The 22,651-nt window shown below is 32.4% G+C and overlaps 1 protein-coding gene across 7 annotated transcripts in view; it reads right to left on the reverse strand.

Annotated features, from left to right (window-relative positions):
• The window catches only part of Mapk10 (mitogen-activated protein kinase 10), a 313,016-nt gene that overhangs the window by 152,391 nt on the left and 137,974 nt on the right, over positions 1-22,651 (reverse strand). For 5 of the 7 annotated variants that reach the window (XM_040292190.2, XM_040292192.2, XM_040292189.2 and 2 more), the window contains one exon: positions 12,684-12,755. In XM_040292190.2, the coding sequence (XP_040148124.1) occupies positions 12,684-12,755 (72 nt within the window). Of the gene's footprint in view, positions 1-12,656; positions 12,756-22,651 lie in introns of those variants that run through there. The other 2 variants (XM_040292193.2, XM_021721084.3) reach the window with 1 other exon arrangement.

Raw genomic sequence — 22,651 nt, forward strand, 5'->3', positions numbered from 1 at the left:
GCCAACAACTTAGGGCAGAGAGTCTGAAGTTTTAACATGAAACAGAACTAGCTGGACAGGAGGAAAGCTTATGAAACAGATTTCTGAGTTTTTCTGCAAAGTTTCTGATTCAATAGGACTAAGATAAGGACCAAGAATTTGGGCCATATCTTGAAAACTACCATCTTAGAGAAGAGTATATAAGAGATTTTATCAAAGAGGAGGAATGGGAGAGGCAAGACCTGGAAGCAACACAGATCAGCAAGCTAGCAAAGGCTGTGGAAGTTGAAAACAATGAATGACTCCCATGATGTCAGTTTCTCCTTTTCAGCCCAGATCCCATGTTCCCAGTGATGTGTTTTTCTATCTTGTAGGTATAATTCAATACCTGATCAATGCTATTTCTGTGAGCTCATGAAAATAATCTTTTTCTTATCAATTTATTTTCAATTTACACAGAAGTATTCGGGGAAAGTTATGCAACCTATGGGTATTTATAAATGTTTATCAAAATGGAAAATATCTTTCTAGAAAATAAAATTAATATGTTAAGAGTTAATTATAAGGGAGAAATATTATAGTTTAGAAAATTATAAACCACTACCATGGTGACGTTTAAAGATCAATATTTCATTGATTTAAATTATTTTAAATTTATTCTTCTATTTAATATTAACTTTATATTTAAATATTTAAATGACTACAATTATTTCTTTTGGGATGTAATCGAATTTTCTTTGCAAAAATTCCAAGCAAACTCATTTCCTACCCATCCTCCATTGGCCAAAAATAAATAAATAAATTTTCAAAGTAAATTAAAAGACTTTATTGCTGCTGGCATTTTGGTAGGCAGAAAGGATATCTGAATGTAATTTGTTCTGTGAAAAGTCTGCGTTTGTACAGACTGTAAGAAAGAGCATTATACAATATGTTCCCATCATCAATTTAGCTGCTAGCCTATGGCTATGGAATTTTGCAAAGAAAAATGTCTCACATTATTGATCTTATCCTGCAGGTTTCCAAAGCCATGGCTGCACTTTTTTCAAATATAATAACCTATATTCCAGAAGCCCCCCTCCTCATTTTAATCTGGGGATGACATCCTCTGCTACTGCTAGTCAGTTCCCTAGTAGAAAACTTTGAGGTTTAAGAATCTTTAAAGGTTAAGCTTTCTTAGTCTCTTTTGAATGATATAGCTGAAAATAGTATTGGCCCTGAATCAGTTCTATGCTTAATAGCTGTGAAACCCTGAGCAAGCCATTTTCTTCTTTCATTCATTTGTTATTTATATCCCGTATAGTTCCATAAAGGATTTGTGCAACTCACCATAAAAAATGTAGGAACAATAAACCATTAAATCCAGTTTTAAGAACAAATGTCAAATAAAGCAAGCTGAAAGATTGCAGTTTTACCAGAAGACTCAAGTTATGAATATCTACTGCTTTGAGCACAAAATGTGATATACTTGCAGCAAGTCAAAGGAAAAATAATGACAACCACCACAAAACCACAGTAAGTGGCAAGGCCTGGTTCATTAATTTCATAAAATGTATCATACTAAAGCATAGGAAAGATAAAATTTCACTAGCACTTAACTTCAGGAAGAATATATTCAATAATTCCTTATATATGAAGTCTGGAATCAAACAACAGTCAGTAGATATAATGCATTTTAATCAAAGACAAAGAAATATGTTTCATATGACTTCTATGATATTAACTGTCAGTAAGGCAAGGGGTAAAATAAAGGTGAACCAGTATTATTAGTTACGTATTACAGATTCACTCTGTAGTCTGTTAAACACTAAAGTTTATGCTCATAACACATGAGAAAAGTAGCAAACAGAACTGTTGCTTAATTGGATCAAAATCTTAGAACTATTAGTGGTACTAATTAAAATGAATTAAGGGGCTGGGATTGTGGCTCAGTGGTAGAGCAGTCGCCTAGCATGTGTGAGGCACTGGGTTTGATCCTCAGCACCACATAAGTAAATAAAAATATTGTGTCCATCTACAACTAAAAAAATATTTTAAAGTAAAAATAAATAAATAAAATGAATTAAACTTTGTCCAACTCTGTTCTTTTTTACTAAACTACGTACTGGGTTCAGCTAACATCATTTATAACAATGAAGTGTTTTTCTAATGATGAGATGAATGAGCTACAGAAATAGAACTTATAGAAAATTATGAGAGATTAACAAATAGCATGTCTTTCCTTATCAACTGTTCTGTTTATCCATTGTCTGAATCTACAATTTGAACTTAACTACACATTAAACCAATTTCAGGTTAAAGTACACAGTCTTGAGTTGGTGACAGAAAGATGAATGTTTGGAGCTCCCACAAAATATAGAGTTTGATTCCACTCATTTTTGAATATTTATTGAGCACTTGCTTGTGCTATGCAATATGGAGGGTGCTATGGATGAAAAATAAAATTGATCTCTCTCAATAAAACCTTCAAGATGAATTAGCTACAAAATTCATTTTCAGAGAATCAGCCAGTCAATCTGGATAGTCTTCTGCTGTTGCCATTTGCATACTAAAAATTTATCTGCCCAAACTTGTGGTTCTACTTTTTTTTCTTTTTTATTTATATATGACAGTGGAATGCATTACAATAAGAATGGTTTTACCTTTGACACAAACGATATTCTGCTCTATATTCTAAAAGTTATGACCATCAGATTGAGTTGCTTCAAGATGCTACTCTATGATTGTTGTATGAGTCAGCAGAAACAATGCTTGTCATTGCATTTGTTGTGGCAGAAAGGCATACCCTCAATACACTTTAAATCTGAGTCAAATTATTTACAGATGAGTTTTAAAGGGAGCAATTTGAGATTTTATTTGGTCAAGAGTACATTTCCCTACTGTTCCTTAAAGTGTGATTCTCTAAGGAGGATTACATCCTGAAATCTATTTCACTTCCATATTCATTAACCCAGAGATAGTTTCTCTGTGGAATCAATGGCTTATAAAAAATCATCAACCTAGGTGCCCTTCAATAGATGAATGGATAAAAAATGTGGCATATATACACAATGGAATATTACTCAGCAATAAAAGAGAATAAAATCATGGCATTGGTAGGTAAATGGATGGAGTTAGAGAAGATAATGCTAAGTAAAGTTAGCCAATCCCAAAAAACTAAATGCTGAATGCTTTCTTTGATATAAGGAGGCTGATTTATAGTGGGAAGGGAGAGGGAGCATGGGAGAAATAGATGAACTCTAGATAGGGCAGAGGGGTGGGAGGGAAAAGGAGGGGACATGGGGTGATTAATGATTGTAGAATGTGATGATCATTACTATCCAAAGTACATGTATGAAGACATGAATGGGTGTGAATATACTATGCATACAACCAGAGATATGAAAAATTGTGCTCTATATGTGTAATAAGAATTGTAATGCATTCTGCTATCATATATAAATAAAAAATCTACATAAAAATAAATAAATAAAAATAAAAAATCAATCATACGCTAAAAAATTTGAGACTCAATTTAGATTTAATCATTATTTTAACTATGTGAAGAAGCATTTAATAGTAACCAATAGCTGAGCAAGCATGGCTTCTGCCTGCATATTCTTCATGTGTGAAGGAAGAAAACTAGTACTTCTTGAATCCTCCCAGGCACCAAACTAGTATTAACATTAGGCACTGTACTGGCTTTCGAATACATCATTTCATGTAAGAATGAGCATTCTTATTTTACAAGTGAGAAATTCTAGATGGAGAATTTCAGCAATTGATAAAATTTCAGCTTTTCATCTGTCTGCATCTTGAAGAATCTTGACTGTGAGGCTTTGGGCAAGTTCTATTTTATAAGCTCTACATAAAGCTCTCTTGGTACAGGTTATAGGAGATGTTCAAAGATTATTATTACTCTAGATTTAGAACTATTATTGAGAAGTGATACAGCATTTAACTACCTAGCAGTTTTAGAATTTTTTTTTTAAAGTTAGCTAAACTCTTAAACCATTGTGCCAATCTAACACACTGTACTACTGCTATAAAATCTACATATTATTAACAAGGTGGAGAACGATCCAGTAAGAAAATGTTTTTTTTCTGTTTCAATTTGTGCTACAGACAGTGTTCTATGAATATCTGTGTGCTCTGCTGCATTTCCCAGCCTCTCTTGCAGTGATGTTGAGGCCACATGATTGATTCTGGCCCATGAACTATATGCATAGACACCAGAAGTCAGCTAACTGCAGAGGTAGTTTAAAAGTGATGCACCCCCACAGCTCATTCATTCCCACATCTGATGTCTCAAACAGCACATCACCAGAGTGCAGGAGCTTAAATTCCTGATTCACAGAAAGGCAGAAACACAAGTTCTTTGAGTCATCAGACAGATAAAGGTCCTTGCTAATGTGAACTTGATTTTTATGACAGGAAATAAACTTTTGTTTTAAAAAGACATTGAGATTTGGAGTCTATCCAATATTACTACAGTATGCTTTATTCAACAAATATTTACTTTGGTCCTACACTGTACTAAGCATTGTTCTAGGCACTAAGAGTACAAAAGCTTAATATTAAAAGTCCTTTAGAAAATCAAACATGGAATGTTGGCTTCAATATCACAATTATCTAGCCTACAAATTAATCACATAAATTCTACATCTTTTGGTCTACACATTCCCAACCTATCCATAATAAAGATAAAGGCAATGCAAAATAGGCAATAAAACCTGATGTTATATAATAAAGACAGAAAAAAATGACCAGGCTAATAAACAGTCATTATTTTTTAAAAAAATTTCTTAGAGTGGGAATAAAAAAAAAGAGTAGAAAGTTGTTTAGGAATCAAAATGCTTAAAGTAAGTGATCTGTGTTTTGTAGACTTCTCTCTAAAATATATCTGTGGTTTTTAAAAAGAAAATTAGAATTTATTAAATGTTACAGTTAAGAATTTGAAACTTTAGTGCTCTGTTTTATTGTACACAATAAAGAACATTATTTTTAAACACTATATGACTTATTCTGACCATTTTGTGTTTTAGGAAAAACCTAGCACATACAATGAACCAATAAAGAAAACCTCATCATTACATAAGTGAACATTTAAGAACTTTAGATTTTCTCAGATAATTATGAGCCACATAACTAAATCTATTCATTAACCAAAATAGTTATTTAATGAGTCTTTAGAAAAATCTTCCCAGAGTATAAAACAGAAATGTAGCACTAAAATTACTCTTAAAATTTTGTTACAGCCATTTTTACATGTGGCACCAAGAAAAAAAATTTCGAGCAACACAAAATATTCATCTCAGAAAACAGGTGAACAGTTACCATGATAGTATAGAAATCTCAGTGATTTTTTTTTCAATATAAAGATGTGCCATGCTTTTATGATAATGTTACTCTGTCTTTGTTTAATAAGTTATTCCTGGTCATTCAAAACATAGCACAAATATTGATTTTAGAAAATTAATACAAAATTAAATACTATGTATCAAAGCAAGTATAGAAGTGAGTCAATAATGCACAGGAGAAGAAAACCATTAAAATGAAAAGTTGAAATTAAAAATGTGCCTTTCCACATTATATAAAATACTAAAATGGAAGGCATTTTAGATTTATATCTCAAAATTATAACCATTTATTTGTAAAAACACCATTGACTTTAAATATATCCACTGCCAACCTAGTGCTACCCTTAAACTGTATTTATATCAAGTCAAGAGTCTATGTGAGATTTTGGAGAATGGCAGGCATTGTGTCCAAAAATCTAAACTATACAAACCATGTCATTTATTTCATAGATCATCCATCAGATTATTCAGGTTTTTTCCTTTGCCTTGTTCTGCCCAAACATCTTTTACTTTGATGTTGTATTCCCCACGTTGGTATAGAAGTCTTTATTCCAACTTCGGTGGCCATCCAATGAAGCGTAAAAATTTTAATTGGATATTTTCAAAGCATTTGAGCTAGAAACATCACACACTCATCAAATGAAATAAGTTGAGCAAATCAAGTTACTTTGAATTCAAAATGCCTGTACAGCAAAAGAATTGCTTTTTAAAACCTATGTAATTCAGGAATCAGGTTTAGAGGTATTTTAAAAATGCCCTAGATGCTAATAATCAGAACACATCATTTAAAATGAAACTATTTCATGGACATTCCAGACATCCCCTTTTTATGAATTCCCTGGTTTACTAGTTTCCAACTTTATAAAAGGCTCTTACAAGCTAATGCAGCTTATAAACATTTGCAAATTATTTTGAAATTTCTGAAGACTGAAAGAAGAACATACTACCAAAAAAAAGAGCAATGAATCAAAAGTGATTGGTATTTTTTCTCAAAAGTAAGTTTGCATATATTTAGAAAATCTACCATTTGCAGCCAAGAAAATTAATATGTATGCACAGGCAGTATTTTTATTATACAGACATTAAAGTAATAAAATAAAATGTAATTAACTAGGCAAGTCATTTAGTAATATTTTATATTTATTATGAAAGATATTGTTTTCAGTAGAAACTTTCAACATGCTTAATCTTGGCTATCGGATCTTGTAAGGTATTATGCCAAAAACTAGGTAAATATTTTTAAAAAATGAAGAACAATGTTGACTATAACTCCCGAATGAAGACTGTTGTTGGTTTATATTTTTGCCATATCCCAGCAATATTCTGAACCTTAATTGTCAGAGACACTTCTAGCATTAATGTAAAAGTGTTTCTTTGCCCTTCCTGGCAAATCTCCAGTACCACAAAAAGAAGAAAGATAGAAAAAAATGTCCTATGGCACTTTGACCTTTCTTGGAATGTGTTAGAGATGTATAACCATGTATAACCTTAGACTTTATTTCTATTTAAATCATAATTTTTGATTCTGAGTTAAATTAAGTTCTTACTTCTCTCAAACACCATGCACTAACAGAAGATAATAAAAAAGTTCATAAAGGATTGTTAGAGTCTGTAAACAAGTCAGGATGGCGCCTGGCATTTTGCCAGAGAAATGTTAGGGTCTGTAAACAAGGCTGGATGGCGCCTGGCAAAATGCCAGAGGGAGTGGTTTGTGAAGTAACGCCAGCGAGCCATTAAGTGTGGAGATTTCTTATTGGTTGACTGCTGTATCTAGTCTATGTTATTAAGATAAGCTGTGTGGAATGTATAAATACTTCTGTTGTCCTACAATAAACAGCTCCCACTCCTGCTGTATCAATCTACACAAGTTGTTCGTCACCACCACCCCCACTCCCCCTCCACCCCCCCACCCCCCCAACCCTCCCACCCCCGTTATTTTGCTGCAGCCGGCCTGCAGCAAAGGATGTTTCACCATAAAAAAGATAAATGTTTGAGGTGAGGGATATGCTAATTATTGCCATATAATATTATCATCACATAATGATACATGTATCAAAACATCACACTGTATCACATAAATTTGTAAAACTATTGTATTGATAAAATTTTTTAAATATATAACTGGTATAATGGGCTTAGTATAATGGTTAAAGACCTTTAGCTCCAGAATAAAACATAATTTATTATCCCTTCTGATAATAAATTGTTATAAAGAGTTAATGAAATAAAACCATAATAATTTTTTAATTTTGTATAGACATTGACATATTTTAATTTTGTGTATTTATGGGGTTCAAAATGATGTTATGTGTATACAATGTAGAATGATTTAATCAAGCTAATTAACATATCCATAACACACAAGATATGGGTTGAATTCATGAACGGTGAAGTCAATAATCAATCAGCTAATGCTTAGACATCTCCTAACATTCAAGATATAAGGACTCATAAGAAGTTTCCATGTCATAGTCAAAAGGAAGGCCAGTCTTAGCTCAGTCCCTTTTATTTCTAGTGCTACGTAAACATGTGAGTTGTTGATTTATTAATTTGAACCTTCTGTGTCTCAGGCTTTCTCTTTTTTAAACTTATTCATAAGTACTTCAAGCATCAGTAAGCATTGAGACAATAACTGCTAGATAAATATTAGGTTAATAGTGATTTATGCTTGGCACAATAACCAGTACATAATTAAATCTATGAAAATATACTTATAAGATGCGAGGATGTTGAGAAATTGATTTGATTTTTAAAGGCAAGCAAACATATTGCTAGTTGGGAAGTGATGTTGTTTTTTTACTGTTTCATTTCTACTCTTTCATTCAAAAATTATTTGTTGAATATTTATTGGATTAAAGTGAAAGATGAGCATGCCCTATTCCTACCAGCAAGAGGGTAGCATTAAGGGGACAAACACAAAACGGCAAAGCCAATTCTAACAGACACAGGATGTAATAAATGCTGCAGATACCAGTGGGTGTGTATGGAGTCTCCAACACACATTATATTTCCGTAAATGTATTCTCTGATTAAAGCCCTGACTCATCTGTTCATTACAGCAGAGTTTCCAGAAATAACACTGTTCACAGATTTTCTTTTAAATTCAGAGTGAAATGTGTATCTCTATTTCTGTTCAATGGAGAAAAGAAGGCTAAGGCAGCTTACCTATTTCTCAAGAATATCAAGAAATTTTGCACTTAAAATTAGGTTATATATTGGAAAAGGATTCATACATTTTCCAGAGATTATTCTTTTTCTGTTTAACAGTACAAAGAAAAATTTCTTCCTTCATTATAATGAGAAATCATATTCTTCAAAACCTACTTGGTTGGGTTTTTAAAATAATAAAAACAATGAAATTAATAGAAAGTAACTAAAATGTTGATAAATTCCATGTACTTCAAATAATTCAATTAAAAATTAAAATTAAAGCTAAATAGATAAAAACAATAAAACAAGGGGATTTAATGACAATTGAAGGGAGATCAGTAGAGTGGAGGTAGGGGATCAAGGGGGAGGAAGAGGGGAAGAACTGGGGAATGAAGTTAACCAAATTATGCTATGTGCTCATATAAATATATCACAACACATTCAATTTTATTTAAGACCAATAGAGTAGAGGAAAGGGATGAGAGGGAGGGAAGAATGTAGGGGGAACAGGGAAGTATTGGGATTGAAATGGGTCAGACTATGTTCTATGCATTTATGAATATGTCAAAATGAAGCCCACTGTTATGTATAAGTATAATGCACTAATAAAAACGTTTTTCAAAGGTTAAAAAATAATTCAGCTGAAAGCAATCATAGATACTGTATATACTTTCTGTTAATTTTTCTTTACAATAATTTTTATTTTCTATCTTTCTTATTATCACGGTTAATATGGTGTTCCCCAAAAGCTCACCTTAGACAATACTGGAAGGTTTGGAGGAGAAATGATTGGAGTACAGTATTAACCTAATAAGTGAATGAATCCCCGATGGGATTAACTGAGTGGTAATTGGAGCAGGTGGGGTACAGCTGGAGGAAGTGGTCACTGGAGGCGTGGATATGGAGTATATATTTTGTATCTGGAGAGTGAAGTCTGTTTTCTGATCATCATGTGAGTTGGTTCCCTCTGCCACACTTTTCCACCATGATGTCCTGCCTGCTGTCTAGGGATTGAGAAATCTGTAATCTTGAGCCCCTCAGTAAACTTTTTCTCTTCTAAAATTATTATTGTCAGATCCTTTAGTGTCGGCAGTGACAAAGCTAACTAAAACCCTTATGGATTCCTAGGGATAACAGTGAAAAAAGTGGAAATAAAACATAATGAAAAAAGCCCCAGACTAAGAATCAAGAGACCTTGATTCTGGACACATTTGATTACCAATTTTTAACAAGTTACTGAAGGTCTTTGAATACTGTCTGTGGAGCAAAAGTTAAGGAGCAGCCTAGCCTGACTGGTGATCAACTTAAACACCATAGCATATAAAGTACCTGTGGACTGCCCTGTGAAATAAGTTTCAAAAAAAAACTTTAAAAGGGCACCCCACCAAACAATAATTCTGCCTTTGAAATTAAATACATTATTTTCTTTATATTACTAAAGCAGTAAATGAGGCATTGAACTACAGGAAAAACTACTATCAAAATAAAAATTCTTCATGGAAAGAAAATAAGATGCTCTGGAGTCACAACTGAAAGAATCCTGCTTGCTATCATATTTCCAGTTTTTTAAATGTTATATAATCTGAATGTATTCAAAAAATTCCAAAGGCAATTAAAAAGTTCATGCTTCACTTTTCTTTTTTCCTTTTCTTTAAAAGGACTCATACTTGAAATATACATTCTGCATCGGTACTCAAATGCTAGCGGTTGATTTGAAAAATAACTTCCACCCACACAAAGCCATTTTAGATTTTTTTTAATGGCTGAAATTTTAAAATAGTTTAACTTATAATTTTGCTGTTTAAAATATGTAAAAATTAATTTAAATGAATTTAGTTTTGGTTGGCTGTTTTATTATTGTTGTTTTGTTTTGTTTTAAGTATTAATGTCCACAGTAAATGGTGAGGATCATAAAGGCTAAGGAAATAGCTCATAGTCATATAGCTTGCAAGTGGTAAGGCCAAAACATGCAACCCAGAAATTCAGACTTGATCATTTTCCATTACAGCAGATCATAGTTGTAGCTATTGACATAAAGAAAACATGTATTATTTATTCTTTCATTGAGCATATAATTAGTTAGAGCCTAGCCTATGAGTGCTGTAGTCCAGCAGTAAACAAGAGACAAAATTCTGATGATGTCCTGGTAAATGTTGACAACTGGCTGGGGAGAGGAAAGGGTAGGAAGGAGAGTTATATTTGCTCCTTCCTGAAATGTACAAACTCCTGTTATGACAGCTTTTGAGCTACCATACCAACTCTGAGTTGGGAGCAGATAGGCACATTCATTTCTTTTGAGCCTGTTGGCTCCAGCAAACCACTGAAGAAAACTTCCTCTCAAGTACAAGATGCATTCTGGCAGATAAACAGAAGCAACATTTCACACCAGCAACAAGTATGTCAGATGCTGATAGGTGTTATGGAGGGGAAAAAAGAAAGGCAGGAAAGTTGCATAAGCAGTGTGGGGTAGGAAGGGAAAATTTTAAATAGGATAGTCAAAAAAGACTCCCTGAAAAGATGGAATTAGCATTTGCTGAATGGGAGAAGACACTGAAGAGAGCAATTTTGGAAGAAATATCAGAGGTTCATTTGAAATATAGATAGTTTGATATGCCTATTTGACATCTATTTGGAAATTCAGAACCAGGTTTATGAATCTGGTTTCAGGGAGAAGTTTGGTTTGGAGATAAAATTGTTTGAGTATTCAAATACCGATAATATTTAAAGCACTGGGACTTAGTGGGAGCACCAGGAGAGTAAATGAAATTTCATTTAAAATTTAATTATCCATTTAACAAACACAGTATCAGCACTGTTATCAGTGCTTTGCTGGTATAAACTCATGGAAACTATTCTAACAACCCTAGGATCGGGATCATGTTATTTTTCCCTTATTCTAACTACAGATAAGAATTATGCATCTGAAAACAAACTAAGCACTACCTAACTATAGGTGGGTGTTGGATATAACTTCATTTGGGACTCATCATCCTTACAATGAGGAGTAGTGTGAGCTTCAGCTATTTACCATCAAAGCACAGAGAGGTTAAGTAATTCATCCACATTCACAACTAAATTGCTACTAACTAGTAGATCGAAAATTTCTAACTAAAGCTCTCTGGATCCAGAGTTCTGTTTTGAAAAGAAAAGTTGTGTAAAGGCCCGAGACTTAAGGCACTATAACATTTAGAGGTGGAGGAATGAGGCAGATCATTAAGTCTGATTTATAGCAAGTCACACATTTTACTTTCCCCTCAAATTCTGACTATGCTCAAGTAGAGTATAAAAAAAAAATAGAAAAGCAATGATTTGTTTGTCTTTATACTTTTCCATACTATACTGTCTATAATAAGCCCAGAATGATTCTAGAATCAGGAAAGGTAAAATAGTAGAAACAACATGTCATTCTCTGTTTACAACACAGCTCAATGAGAAGGAACAATGATAATGATCACAGAGAGATTGAAGTAAAGTCTCTGCATACAATGAGAAGGGGGTTAGCATGTGATTTGTTGTCTGAACTAGAATAATTGAGAGTAAAAGGGAGCACTATCAATTACACCATGATAGCAGCTTTAAGTTAGGATTAAACACACCTACTACAAACATACCTAAACACTGGGTATGCTCTTAAGAACTGAGTTTGAATGAGTAGGAGGGTACAGATTCACTTGGTCCATGCAAATTACCAACCACTGTTGCTGCTGCCTTCCTGTTCCTTGTTGGTCAAATACACCTTTATTGATCACTGTCATTTAGGTTACCCGCCCCAACTATTTATTAGAGCTAAGCATAAGAAAACAAACTGAACACCACCTTATTCTTGGTAGGTATTGAAGATACTGCATTTGGGATGCATCAGTACTTAGAATGAGGAGGAATAATATGAGCTTCAGCTATTTTAATTATTAAAGTCTTATTTCAAGGGTTTGGAAAGAAATACTAAATATTTTAAAGTTTTAAAGAAATCAAATAAAAAATAACTTTATACAGTGCTTAAATATATTTTTTAATTGCTCAGAAAGAATTCTCTTAATTCCTATTCTAACTTAAATGAACTAGAAAGAGATAAACTTCAAAGTATCCACTTGTACTTCCTAAGCTACTTTTAGTATTATATAAGCATAACTTTGATGTGGAACTTATATAAAACAGAATGGCAAAATGGAAATACAAGGGAATATACTGTACCTTGTTCTACCTGTAAGGAACACACACCTGACAAAAGGCAATTTTCACATCCAAGGTTGGTTCACTGCAGTAGTATAAGAAATGAAGGCTCATAAATACCTGTAGTTTAAAAAAGAAAAAGCCATGAATTTTCCAAATCAATGATTTTTTTAAACAAATTTAAAGTATAGATTAATATGATCAAGATTATCTAGGTATCATGCACAGCATATATTCACCTTAATCCCTATTCAGACAGTACCTAGTACTTTTCATGAATTATAAATATTAATTAAATAATAAAAGGTGGTTAAATATTCCATATTGTATGATGATTATTGTGATCATAAAAATGCAATATAAGAGACTATGTATATCTAATAAACTAAAGCAAAGTATATCCTATTATATAGCACTTTCAATTCTAGGCATCTAATTAAAAAACAACTCAAACATGCTCAAAAGAATATATATGGAAGTTTATTATAGGATAAAGGTACTAATAGTGAAAATGCAATTTATACAGGATTCTATGACAGACTTGAGATAATTGGATTAGAACTTACAGTATAATTACAGATAAACTTTTCAAACTTGACATTGGGGAAAAAACAAATTTATAAAAGGCATGAAGATCACTATATTAGTATAAACTTTAAAAGTATATAAAAATTATAATATCCATTATCTTAAGTACATAAAACCATAGAGTAAAAAAGGGGCACAGTATATCAATATCTGTGTCCTCAAATAATTAAGAAATAATTTTATTATTTCTGTATATTTGTAATATATCACACTTTTACAAAGTTTTAAGTAAGGAGTCAACTAATGAATGATGGCAATGCCAGATTAAGTACTGGGTCATTTGGCAATACTGCAGCAGCAGCAGAGAAATCCACCTGAAATTTTATTCAGTTTCATTAAACATTTATTGCAGGAAAGACAATTTTATGAGATAAAAGCATTTTACAACTAGTATTGAGGCAAGACTTTTGTTTCTGGCAATATGATAGATTGGATGTGCTGAAAATTACTTACAGGTGCAAAATTCCTAAAAATGTTAGGTGAATATACAAAATATTTTAAGTGCATATTTAAGCTACTAAAAGAGGCCAGAAAAGTTCTTAGAAGCTGAAAACAATGTGAAAAGATACATGCAGAGAAGTAAATGAGCTGAAGCTGCTGCACCTTCCAAGCCATCTGCTGATGTCTAATGACTGGAACTTTAATTTCTAAAGCAAAACGTGCAGAGTACAAGAAACAAAGCTTCCATGTACCTATGGTGGGAAGTTCACTTTGGAGATACTTGCATAAACCTGTCTAGAGGAATTTTAAGATAATCTTTAGAAAGAAGCAAAATAGTACTTAAAGGCAGATCTGAATTGTAAGAAAAAATATTTTGCATTGGATGCTGATCTATATGTATTTTCAGTTTAAGGAACAGTGAAAGGATACAAATATATAAGACAAATATGCATGAAAAAAGAACAATGTGGGGTTTGGGGTGTGGAGGAGAGAAATGCTATATCAGAATTCAAGATTTATGATAAAGCTGTAGGAAGTATAGATATTACTACCCGTAAGTATGTGGGATTGGTACAGAGATAGAATATCAACAAATAGAGAGCCCAAAAACAGACACATACATACATGAAAACCTGATTACATTGAGGTCTGTATTGCAGACATCAGAAGAAACTGTGTGTTAAATCATGCTAAGATAACTGATCATTCATATCCAGGGGCAGCAAAGGAGGTCACTATTGGAAGACAATTCTCTAAGAGCCTCTTGCATTTCTACACGACTTACAAACAGAAGCACTGGCTGCTGTTTGTTCTACTCTCCCCTCTCAAGGTTGGTTACGGAGCAGACATCCTGGAATATATAGATGTATATTCCTCTGGTACAAAGCACCAGTTTTATTTTTTAAAGGAAAACATGCAGAGTACAATAAATAAAGCTTCCATGTACCTATGTTGGGAAGTTCACTTTGGAGACACCTGCGTAAACCTTACTAGAGGAAGTTTTAAACAAATTTTGGAAGGAAGCACAATAATACTTAAAGGAAGATATGAATTGTAAGAAAAAATATGTTTTACATTGGATGATGATGTGTATAAAAATGTTTCCAATATAAAATAAAGATAAAATGTTTCCCTGAGGTAAAAGATAGGCACACTTACTGTCCATCATAAAAGACTTGAATTCTCCAATTGCAAGGTTCCTCTTCTATAATGCAACCATTGTGTGTGTAAGTCACCTGACCTTTCTTGCATCACCCTGTGGCTTAAGGAACTGATGTGAATGCTGACATTCTAGCTGTCACTATTGCTCTAAGTAACAAAGACCCTTGTGTCTAATCCAAGAATCTTGAGAATTCAAAAGTACAGTGACATCTCAGATTCTTCAGTTCTTGGTAATTTCAACCTCACATTATATAGAAAAAATAATTCCAGATATATTAAAAACTTTGGGAAAGGTCAAACTTCAAGTATTATAGAAGGAATGTAAATGGATATCTGAGAAATCTATCATAAAAAGAATAAAATATGATAAACTATAAATAAAATTATTAATAAAATAAACTATAGTAAATTTAATGTTAAAAGATATAATAATGAAAGTCTAAAAATGTGGGTCACAACTTAGAAAACACATTTGAAATACATAATCAGTGAAAAATTTATTCAGAATCTATAGTTATTTGAAAATCAAGAAAAAAATAAAAAAACCCAACAGAAAGATGAGTATATATATATATATATATATATATATATATATATAAAAGGCCCATAAACATATATGTAAGTTAATATCACATTTAGGTATCATTTTATGTAAAAAAAAAAAGATAAAAAACCCCTGAAAAGTATGATATTATTTTCAAGTTGATTGATCAGTTGGTTGGAATATTTATATACTGCTGATATTCATAAAATTGGAACTAAATTTAGGGGGGGAAATAGAGTTATTTAGTAAAGTTGCACCCAGTACATTATCCAATAATTTTGAAGATATACACATATTTCAGACAAACTCTTGATTTACTACCAGGTTACATGTGCAAGAAATTCCGTTAGGACATTTCTACAATAATAAATTTTTTTTAAAAAAATGAAACAAACACTGGAAGAAAATCCAAACATTCATAGATAGAACAATTAATAAATAAATTTTAGTATATTCCTTTAGTAGAATACCATATAACAAATAAAATTGTTGAATAGAGTAATAAGTATCAGCATGACAAAAATCTCATAAACATGGTCAATGAGCAAAAAGAAGTTATTATAACTTACTTATGAATGTTTAAAAATACACACAACAATATATTACTTAAGACTACTACTTTTCCATCATAAAACTACAAAGAAAATAAAGCAAAATTCAAGAGTCTGGCTAACTCTGCTTGGGAGATGAGAAATGCCCCTGGGAAGGGGCATATAGTGACTTCCAAAGGTGTTAGTTTTGTTTATAAACTTGAATGGATGGGGCTCTCCATGTTTGTCAGGTTACATAAACCCTACGCATATGAAATATATACTATTTGATATGGCTGAAATATTTCATATGAAAGATTTGGGGAATGCTCAATGATCCTTCCAATCATCCCCTTGGCATTGCGTATACGTGGAAGCCTGGAACCAAAACACTCCCATTCGCCTCTAGCAGGGGAATGCTCTTGAAGAGAAATGCTGAGGAGTGTAAGACAGGAGGAACCAGAAGATATATGATAACATTAGAGTACTGAACTAGCAAATTCTAGAACTTCTCTCCTTTTCAGTTGTAGGTTGGTTATATGGGAAAATAAAACATCTACGGGGGGGGGGGGCGGGAAATAAGGACAAAATATGATCAGTAAATAAAAAGGCAAAACAACAAAAGAAGAAATTTACTCCTCAAAATTTAAACAGATTATTTTATTGCATTTACAGAAGATTTTATGTCTACTTTTGCAACATATTACTTTTAACTTTTTTTTTAAAAAAAGTAAAGGGTTTTTTTATTTTGTTTTTGTTTTTGTTTGGGGGGCATGGATACTGGGGATTGAACTCAGGGGCACTTGACCACTAGCCACATCCCCAGCCCTATTTTGTATTTTATTTAGAAACAGGGTCTCACTGAGTTGCTTAGCACCTTGCTTTTGCTGAGGCTGGCTTTGAACTCTGGATCCTACTGCCTTAGCCTCCTAGGCTCCTGGGATTATAGATATGCACCACTATGCTGGGCCAAAAAAAAAAATTACTTTTGATTCCAGTATAATTTACACACAGCACAATGAATTGTAAGGGGAAAAATGTTCTTAATTATCAAGGTTGATGAGTTTAGAAAAATGAATACATCTCTGTAATTCACATTCCAAAGGAGATAAAGAGGAATCTGGAAACTTTGCATGCCCTTATCTCAACAATCCTCCCTATCCTCTAGACAAAAGTTGTTTTAACTTCTTTCCCTACAGATTTGTTCTGTCCTAAAACACAAATGACATCACACAATATGTCCTCTTTTTGCTGGGTTCTTTTGCTCAAAAAAATGTTTTTAGTATTCCTCCACGTTGGTGTATGTATCAGTAGTTGTCCCTTTTTATCACTAAGACACACTGTGCTCCTTATTATGCACTCTGATTTTAGATATTTTAGGTATTCCCACTTTTTGGATACTATTAATAATGCCATAATTATCATTTATGTTACTTTCTTTTGAATAAATGTGTTTTCATTTCTCTTGGGAAAAATACCTAAAGAAGGAATTGATGAATCATAAGATAGGAATATGTTTAACTTATGAAAAACTGCCAGACCCATTTTCAACTATAGTATGGTTTGGATATGGTTTGAGCTTCCTCCTCAAAGGTTCATGAGTTGAAAGACTGTTCTACAGTGTAGCACTGTTCAGAGGTGATATTTAAGAGGTGGAGCCAATGGGAAATAATTAGGTCACCCTTGGAAAAGATTATTCTCCTAGAACCCCAAGTTTGTTCTCATGACAGTGAATTATAAAAAGAATAGGACTAGACCTTTCCCTTGCTCTGCCTTTTCTCTAACCACATGGTCTTCCTTTCTTGAAAGTGCTCTATTGTAATGCCATCTGCTAAGAGTTCCTCCAATACCAATACCAATACCAATACCAATACCAATACCAATGACATGTAAATGAACCTCCAAAACTATGAGCTAAATAAACCTCTTTACTTTATAAAGTATTTAGCCTAAGATATATAGTAATAGAAAAGGAATACAAATGCCTGCAGCAGTGTATGAAAATTCAGATGCTTGACAATCCTGCCATAATTTGATATCAGTTTTCTAAATTTTAATGATTCTAGTATATGTTTATAGTATTTATTTGTGGTTTTATCTTTATTTCCCTGTGACAAATGATGTTTAAAGAATATTTGCATGTGTTTATTGGCCATTTATTTATCTTCCTTGATCAAGTAGCTTTTTCCAAGTCTTTTGTTTATTGGATGATGGACTGTGGGTGGGGTCAGATGTTATTTATTTTTGTTATAAATGGATTTTTTAATATATTCCAAGTAAAAATTCTCCATCAAAGATATTGATTATCAATGTTTTCCTTCAGTCTATGGCTTTTATATTCACCTTATTAATGTTGTATTCACATGAACAATATTTTTAAAATTTTTATGAAATTTGTTTTATCATTTGTTTTCCTTTTATGATTAGTTCTTTACTGGTTTTCTCAAGGTAGCTTGGTAAATTTCTATGTTCCTGAAGATATTTTTCCACATTTTTTGAAGAGTTATACTGTTGATTTTACTCTTAGGTTTATTATTCATCTCCAATTAATTTTAATGTATGCTATAAAGTACATGTTGAGATTCTCTTATTTTCTTACAGATAGCTGGTTTGTTCAAGCACCTTGGGTGAAAAGACTTTTGTCTTTCCATTTTCAGTTGCTTTGCTGCCATTTTCAAAAAGCCAATGAACTGTACTTGTGAATCACTCTCTGGACTCTATTCTATTGATCTACTTTCTATTTTTTTTTTCACTATCATTCTGTCTTGATAACTACAACTTTACAATAAGTCTTAAAATTCAGTAAGTCTTTCAAATTTGTTCTTTTTTATTTGTGGGACTATTCTGGGTCTTTGTATTTTCATAAGTTTTAAAATAAGCTTTACATAAAAAAAGCTTTTGGAATTTTTATTGGGACTGCTTTAGAGCTATAGCTCATATTTAGAAGAACAAATGTCTTAGCAGTATTTGGCACCTTTATCCATAACTTTTGTATACATTTGTATTTATTTTTGTACTATTTCATTTCTCTCAGGAAGGTTTTGTAGTTTACATCTATGCACTTTATACATTTTAATCTCAACTTATTCTTAAACATTTATTTTTATGCCATTATAAATAGTATATTTTACATTTGTATTTACCAAATGCTTATTGCTAAAAATAAAAGTGTATTCTAGAGAGAAGATACTGGTTATTGAACCTAGAGGTAGCACAGTGGTATATATTTTTCTTTGCCACTGCGTTACATCCATAGTCCCTTTACTTTTATTTTGAGACAGGGTCTCACTACATTGCTGAGGCTGATCTAAGACTTGTAGATTGTCCTGCCTCCTACGTTGCAAGGATTGGGGGGCATGTGTCACCATACTCAACCAAAGCTAATTTTTGTAAGTGATCTTGTAGTCCACAACATTACTTAATTTACTTAGTAAATCTAGTAGATTTTGTGAATTTTTAAAAGGACTCTATTTATACAGAGAAGCTTTCTACTGAAGACAGTTCTTACTTCTCACTTTTCCATTATGTTTTTTCTTGCCTAACTGCCTTAACTAGGCTCTCAAGTACAATGGTGAATAGAAATGACAAGAAGCTCATCATCTCTTCCTTTTAGCAGATGTATTAAGTCCATTTGCTTTTAAGATAATTAAGGATATTGTTGAGTTTAAGTTTTCCATCATACTATTTGTTTTGTATTTTTCTCATGTACTTTATATTCTATTTTTGCTCCTTCACGGATTTTTTGAATAACTGAATATCTTTCTGCTTTCCATTTTATTTAATCTAATGACCTACTTTCTTTTTTAGTAGTCCTAGAATATAAATTTGAATATCTAATAATCTAGCTTCAAATATTGCCATTATTTTTGCTTCCAGTAGGAAATTGCATTAAAATAGACACTATTATTGCTATATGTATATATGTTACTGTGTGACCAATGTAGTTCTGCAACCTGTACACTCAGAAAAATGAGAAATTATACCCCATTTGATTCAAATATATGATATGTCATGATCATTGGACTGTCAAGTGTAACTAATTAAAATAAATAAAAAATATTAATAAGAAAAATAAATATAGGAGAGCATTGTATATTTACTTACATATTTTATATCTCATATGCATATACCTTAACATTCATTCTTAAGCATTTGTGGGTTTTGATGTTATTATAAATGATGTCTTTATTCCATTTGCATTTTCAAAATGCTTTCCAGAATTGAAATGTATTGTTTAAGTATTTGTCCATTGTATAGTAGTGTGGATTAAGTAGGTGTTATGGTTTAGATGTGAGGTATCCCCTCAAAAGCTCCTGTGTGAGAAAATGCAAGAAGGTTTAGAGGGGAAATAATTGGATTATGAGAGCCTTAACCCAATCAGTGAATTAATCTCCTTACAGTATTAACTAAGCATTAACTGAAGGCAGGTGGGGTGTGGCTGGAAAAGGTGATCACTGGGGGTGTACCTTGGGGTATATATTTTGTATCTGGTGAGGGGAATCTCTTCTCTCTGTTGCCTGATCATCATGTGAGCTACTGTGCTTCACCACACTCTTCTGCCATGATGTTCTATCTTACTTGAGCCCCAAGGAATGGAGCTGCTGCCTGTGGACTGAGACCTCGAAACTGCAAACCCTCAAATAAACTTTTCCTCCTCTATAGTTGTTCTTGCTGTGTCCTTTAGTCACAGCAGTGAAAAAGCTGACTAAAACAATGGGAAAGTTTTCTCCAAGTCACTCCTGAATCTTTCCCTCAGTCTTCTTACAGCATCTTGTCAGATTTCAACTGTGAATATTGTATAATAATGTAGGCTGTTCATACATCTGTTCCATAGAACATTCTGACATTCTCAAGGAAAATAAGTGTTTTATTTATATTCACCATCCTAGGACCTAGCACTATTCTTGGTATATAGTTGATGTCAAATAAAATGTTTATTGAATGAAAGGAGATCTAAATGAAAAAAAGTTTCTTTCCTTCTCTAGCACAAACCTGAGTATTTAATTATCTCTTCAAATTGAGAACTGTGAATTTTTAATAATTTTGATGCTAACAAATTAGGGACAAAGAATTTACAATAGTGAAAGTATGAGAGTCCAATCACAGATGACCTCAGAAATGCTACCCAGCAGGGCTGTTTTAGTTCTATACTGCTAAGTGGGCATGCAGGAAATAATAATATCCACCCCACTACCTGAAATGAGCAATGTGTTTTAATTTTTAATGAGTGAATGATTTTGCTGTTAAAAGCAAGCATTCTAACCTCTCCTGGATTATACTACAATGACTCCAAAAGTAACACCATGACATAATAAGTCCTTAAATCACAGCAAAACCTTCTTGCTCCACAAAGAGACTTTAACAGAAAAAAAGAACATTTAGTCTGATAATCCCAGTGAATAACAGGTAACTCATTCAGTAACTATATTTTTTTATAGCAAGTCAGAGAGGATTTGGCACCACTGTATAGAAACAGCAGAAATGGCTACATCATTACCTTCGTATTGTTCTCAGGTGGAATTAGTAAAAATGTCTTGGTGCAATATAGAAACTGTGAGTAGCTTGAAATGAAAAGAGATGAAAACTTGAGGAGCAAAGTGCTTTCAATTACTAGTGTTCTTTTGGAAAAAGTACATATTGACATTCCTTGCTGTGTGATATGCTGAATTTCTCCATATTATGTGCACATATGAGTTAATGGTTACTTTGAGCAAAGCAATAGGTCAAGTTGTATAAATGAAATACACATAAGAATTTATTAGGTTGGCTTGACGCACAGCAGCTGCCATTATAGAAATGTAACTATGATGTATTATAATAACTAAGATCAATGCTTAAATTCTTTTGTATATAAAATGTGCCAACTAAACAAGAACAGGCTTAAGAAGTTTCATAAATGCAAAACAATCAAATAGTGTGGGGCAGCTCTAATGCTCATAGTTTGTCACTGAAATACAATATAAGCAAGGCAACAAAACTATTGGTTATTTTAAAAGTTTAGATACCAACAGTTTTCAAGTTAAATGGGCATGTAACAAATGCATTATTTGTAAACAATTTTTATATTTCTTACATAACAGATTTGTATAAATGACTCTGAAAGAATATGAGGTATAAGAATAAAAATCACTGTCAATTACAAAAAACACTATGCTCAAAAGGATTCTCCCTACTGTGTAAAAAAAGACCAAATGAAAAATAAGTACTCCTTCAAACTAGTACTTAGCTTTTCAAGGGCTTATATAGAAAATGGAATTTAAACTTAATTTTCTATTAAGAACTGTATATATGCTCACTTTATTTAAATCCCTAGGCAGATGTGCTATCATTTAGAGTAGGAGCCAGCAAACTATGGTCCATCATCCCAATTCAGCTCACTACCTGTTTCTGTAAATAAAATTTTATTGGAACACAACCATGTATTAGTCTTTGTATTGTGTATGACTGCTTTCACACTAAATGGTAAAGTTGAGGAATTGTAGCAGGGATTTCATGACAGGCAGAGCCCAAGATATTTATTATCTGGCCCTTTATAACAAAAGTTCGCCAATTTCTGATTTAAAACAGTTTAACCGAAGAAGATCCAGAAGAACACTATCAATTTTCAACCTAAAGCCAAAATAAATGAATATACCTCTAACCATAAATACATAAATATGCAAAATACTTTATAATAAGTAATATCTCTCTCAAAGTTTTACATATATAACTTAAATATTTATTAAAATATTGTTCATGTAACAAGGTGGAAG

Source organism: Ictidomys tridecemlineatus, chromosome 9 (assembly GCF_052094955.1).
Source record: "Ictidomys tridecemlineatus isolate mIctTri1 chromosome 9, mIctTri1.hap1, whole genome shotgun sequence".
Classification (NCBI taxonomy): Eukaryota; Metazoa; Chordata; class Mammalia; order Rodentia; family Sciuridae; genus Ictidomys; species Ictidomys tridecemlineatus.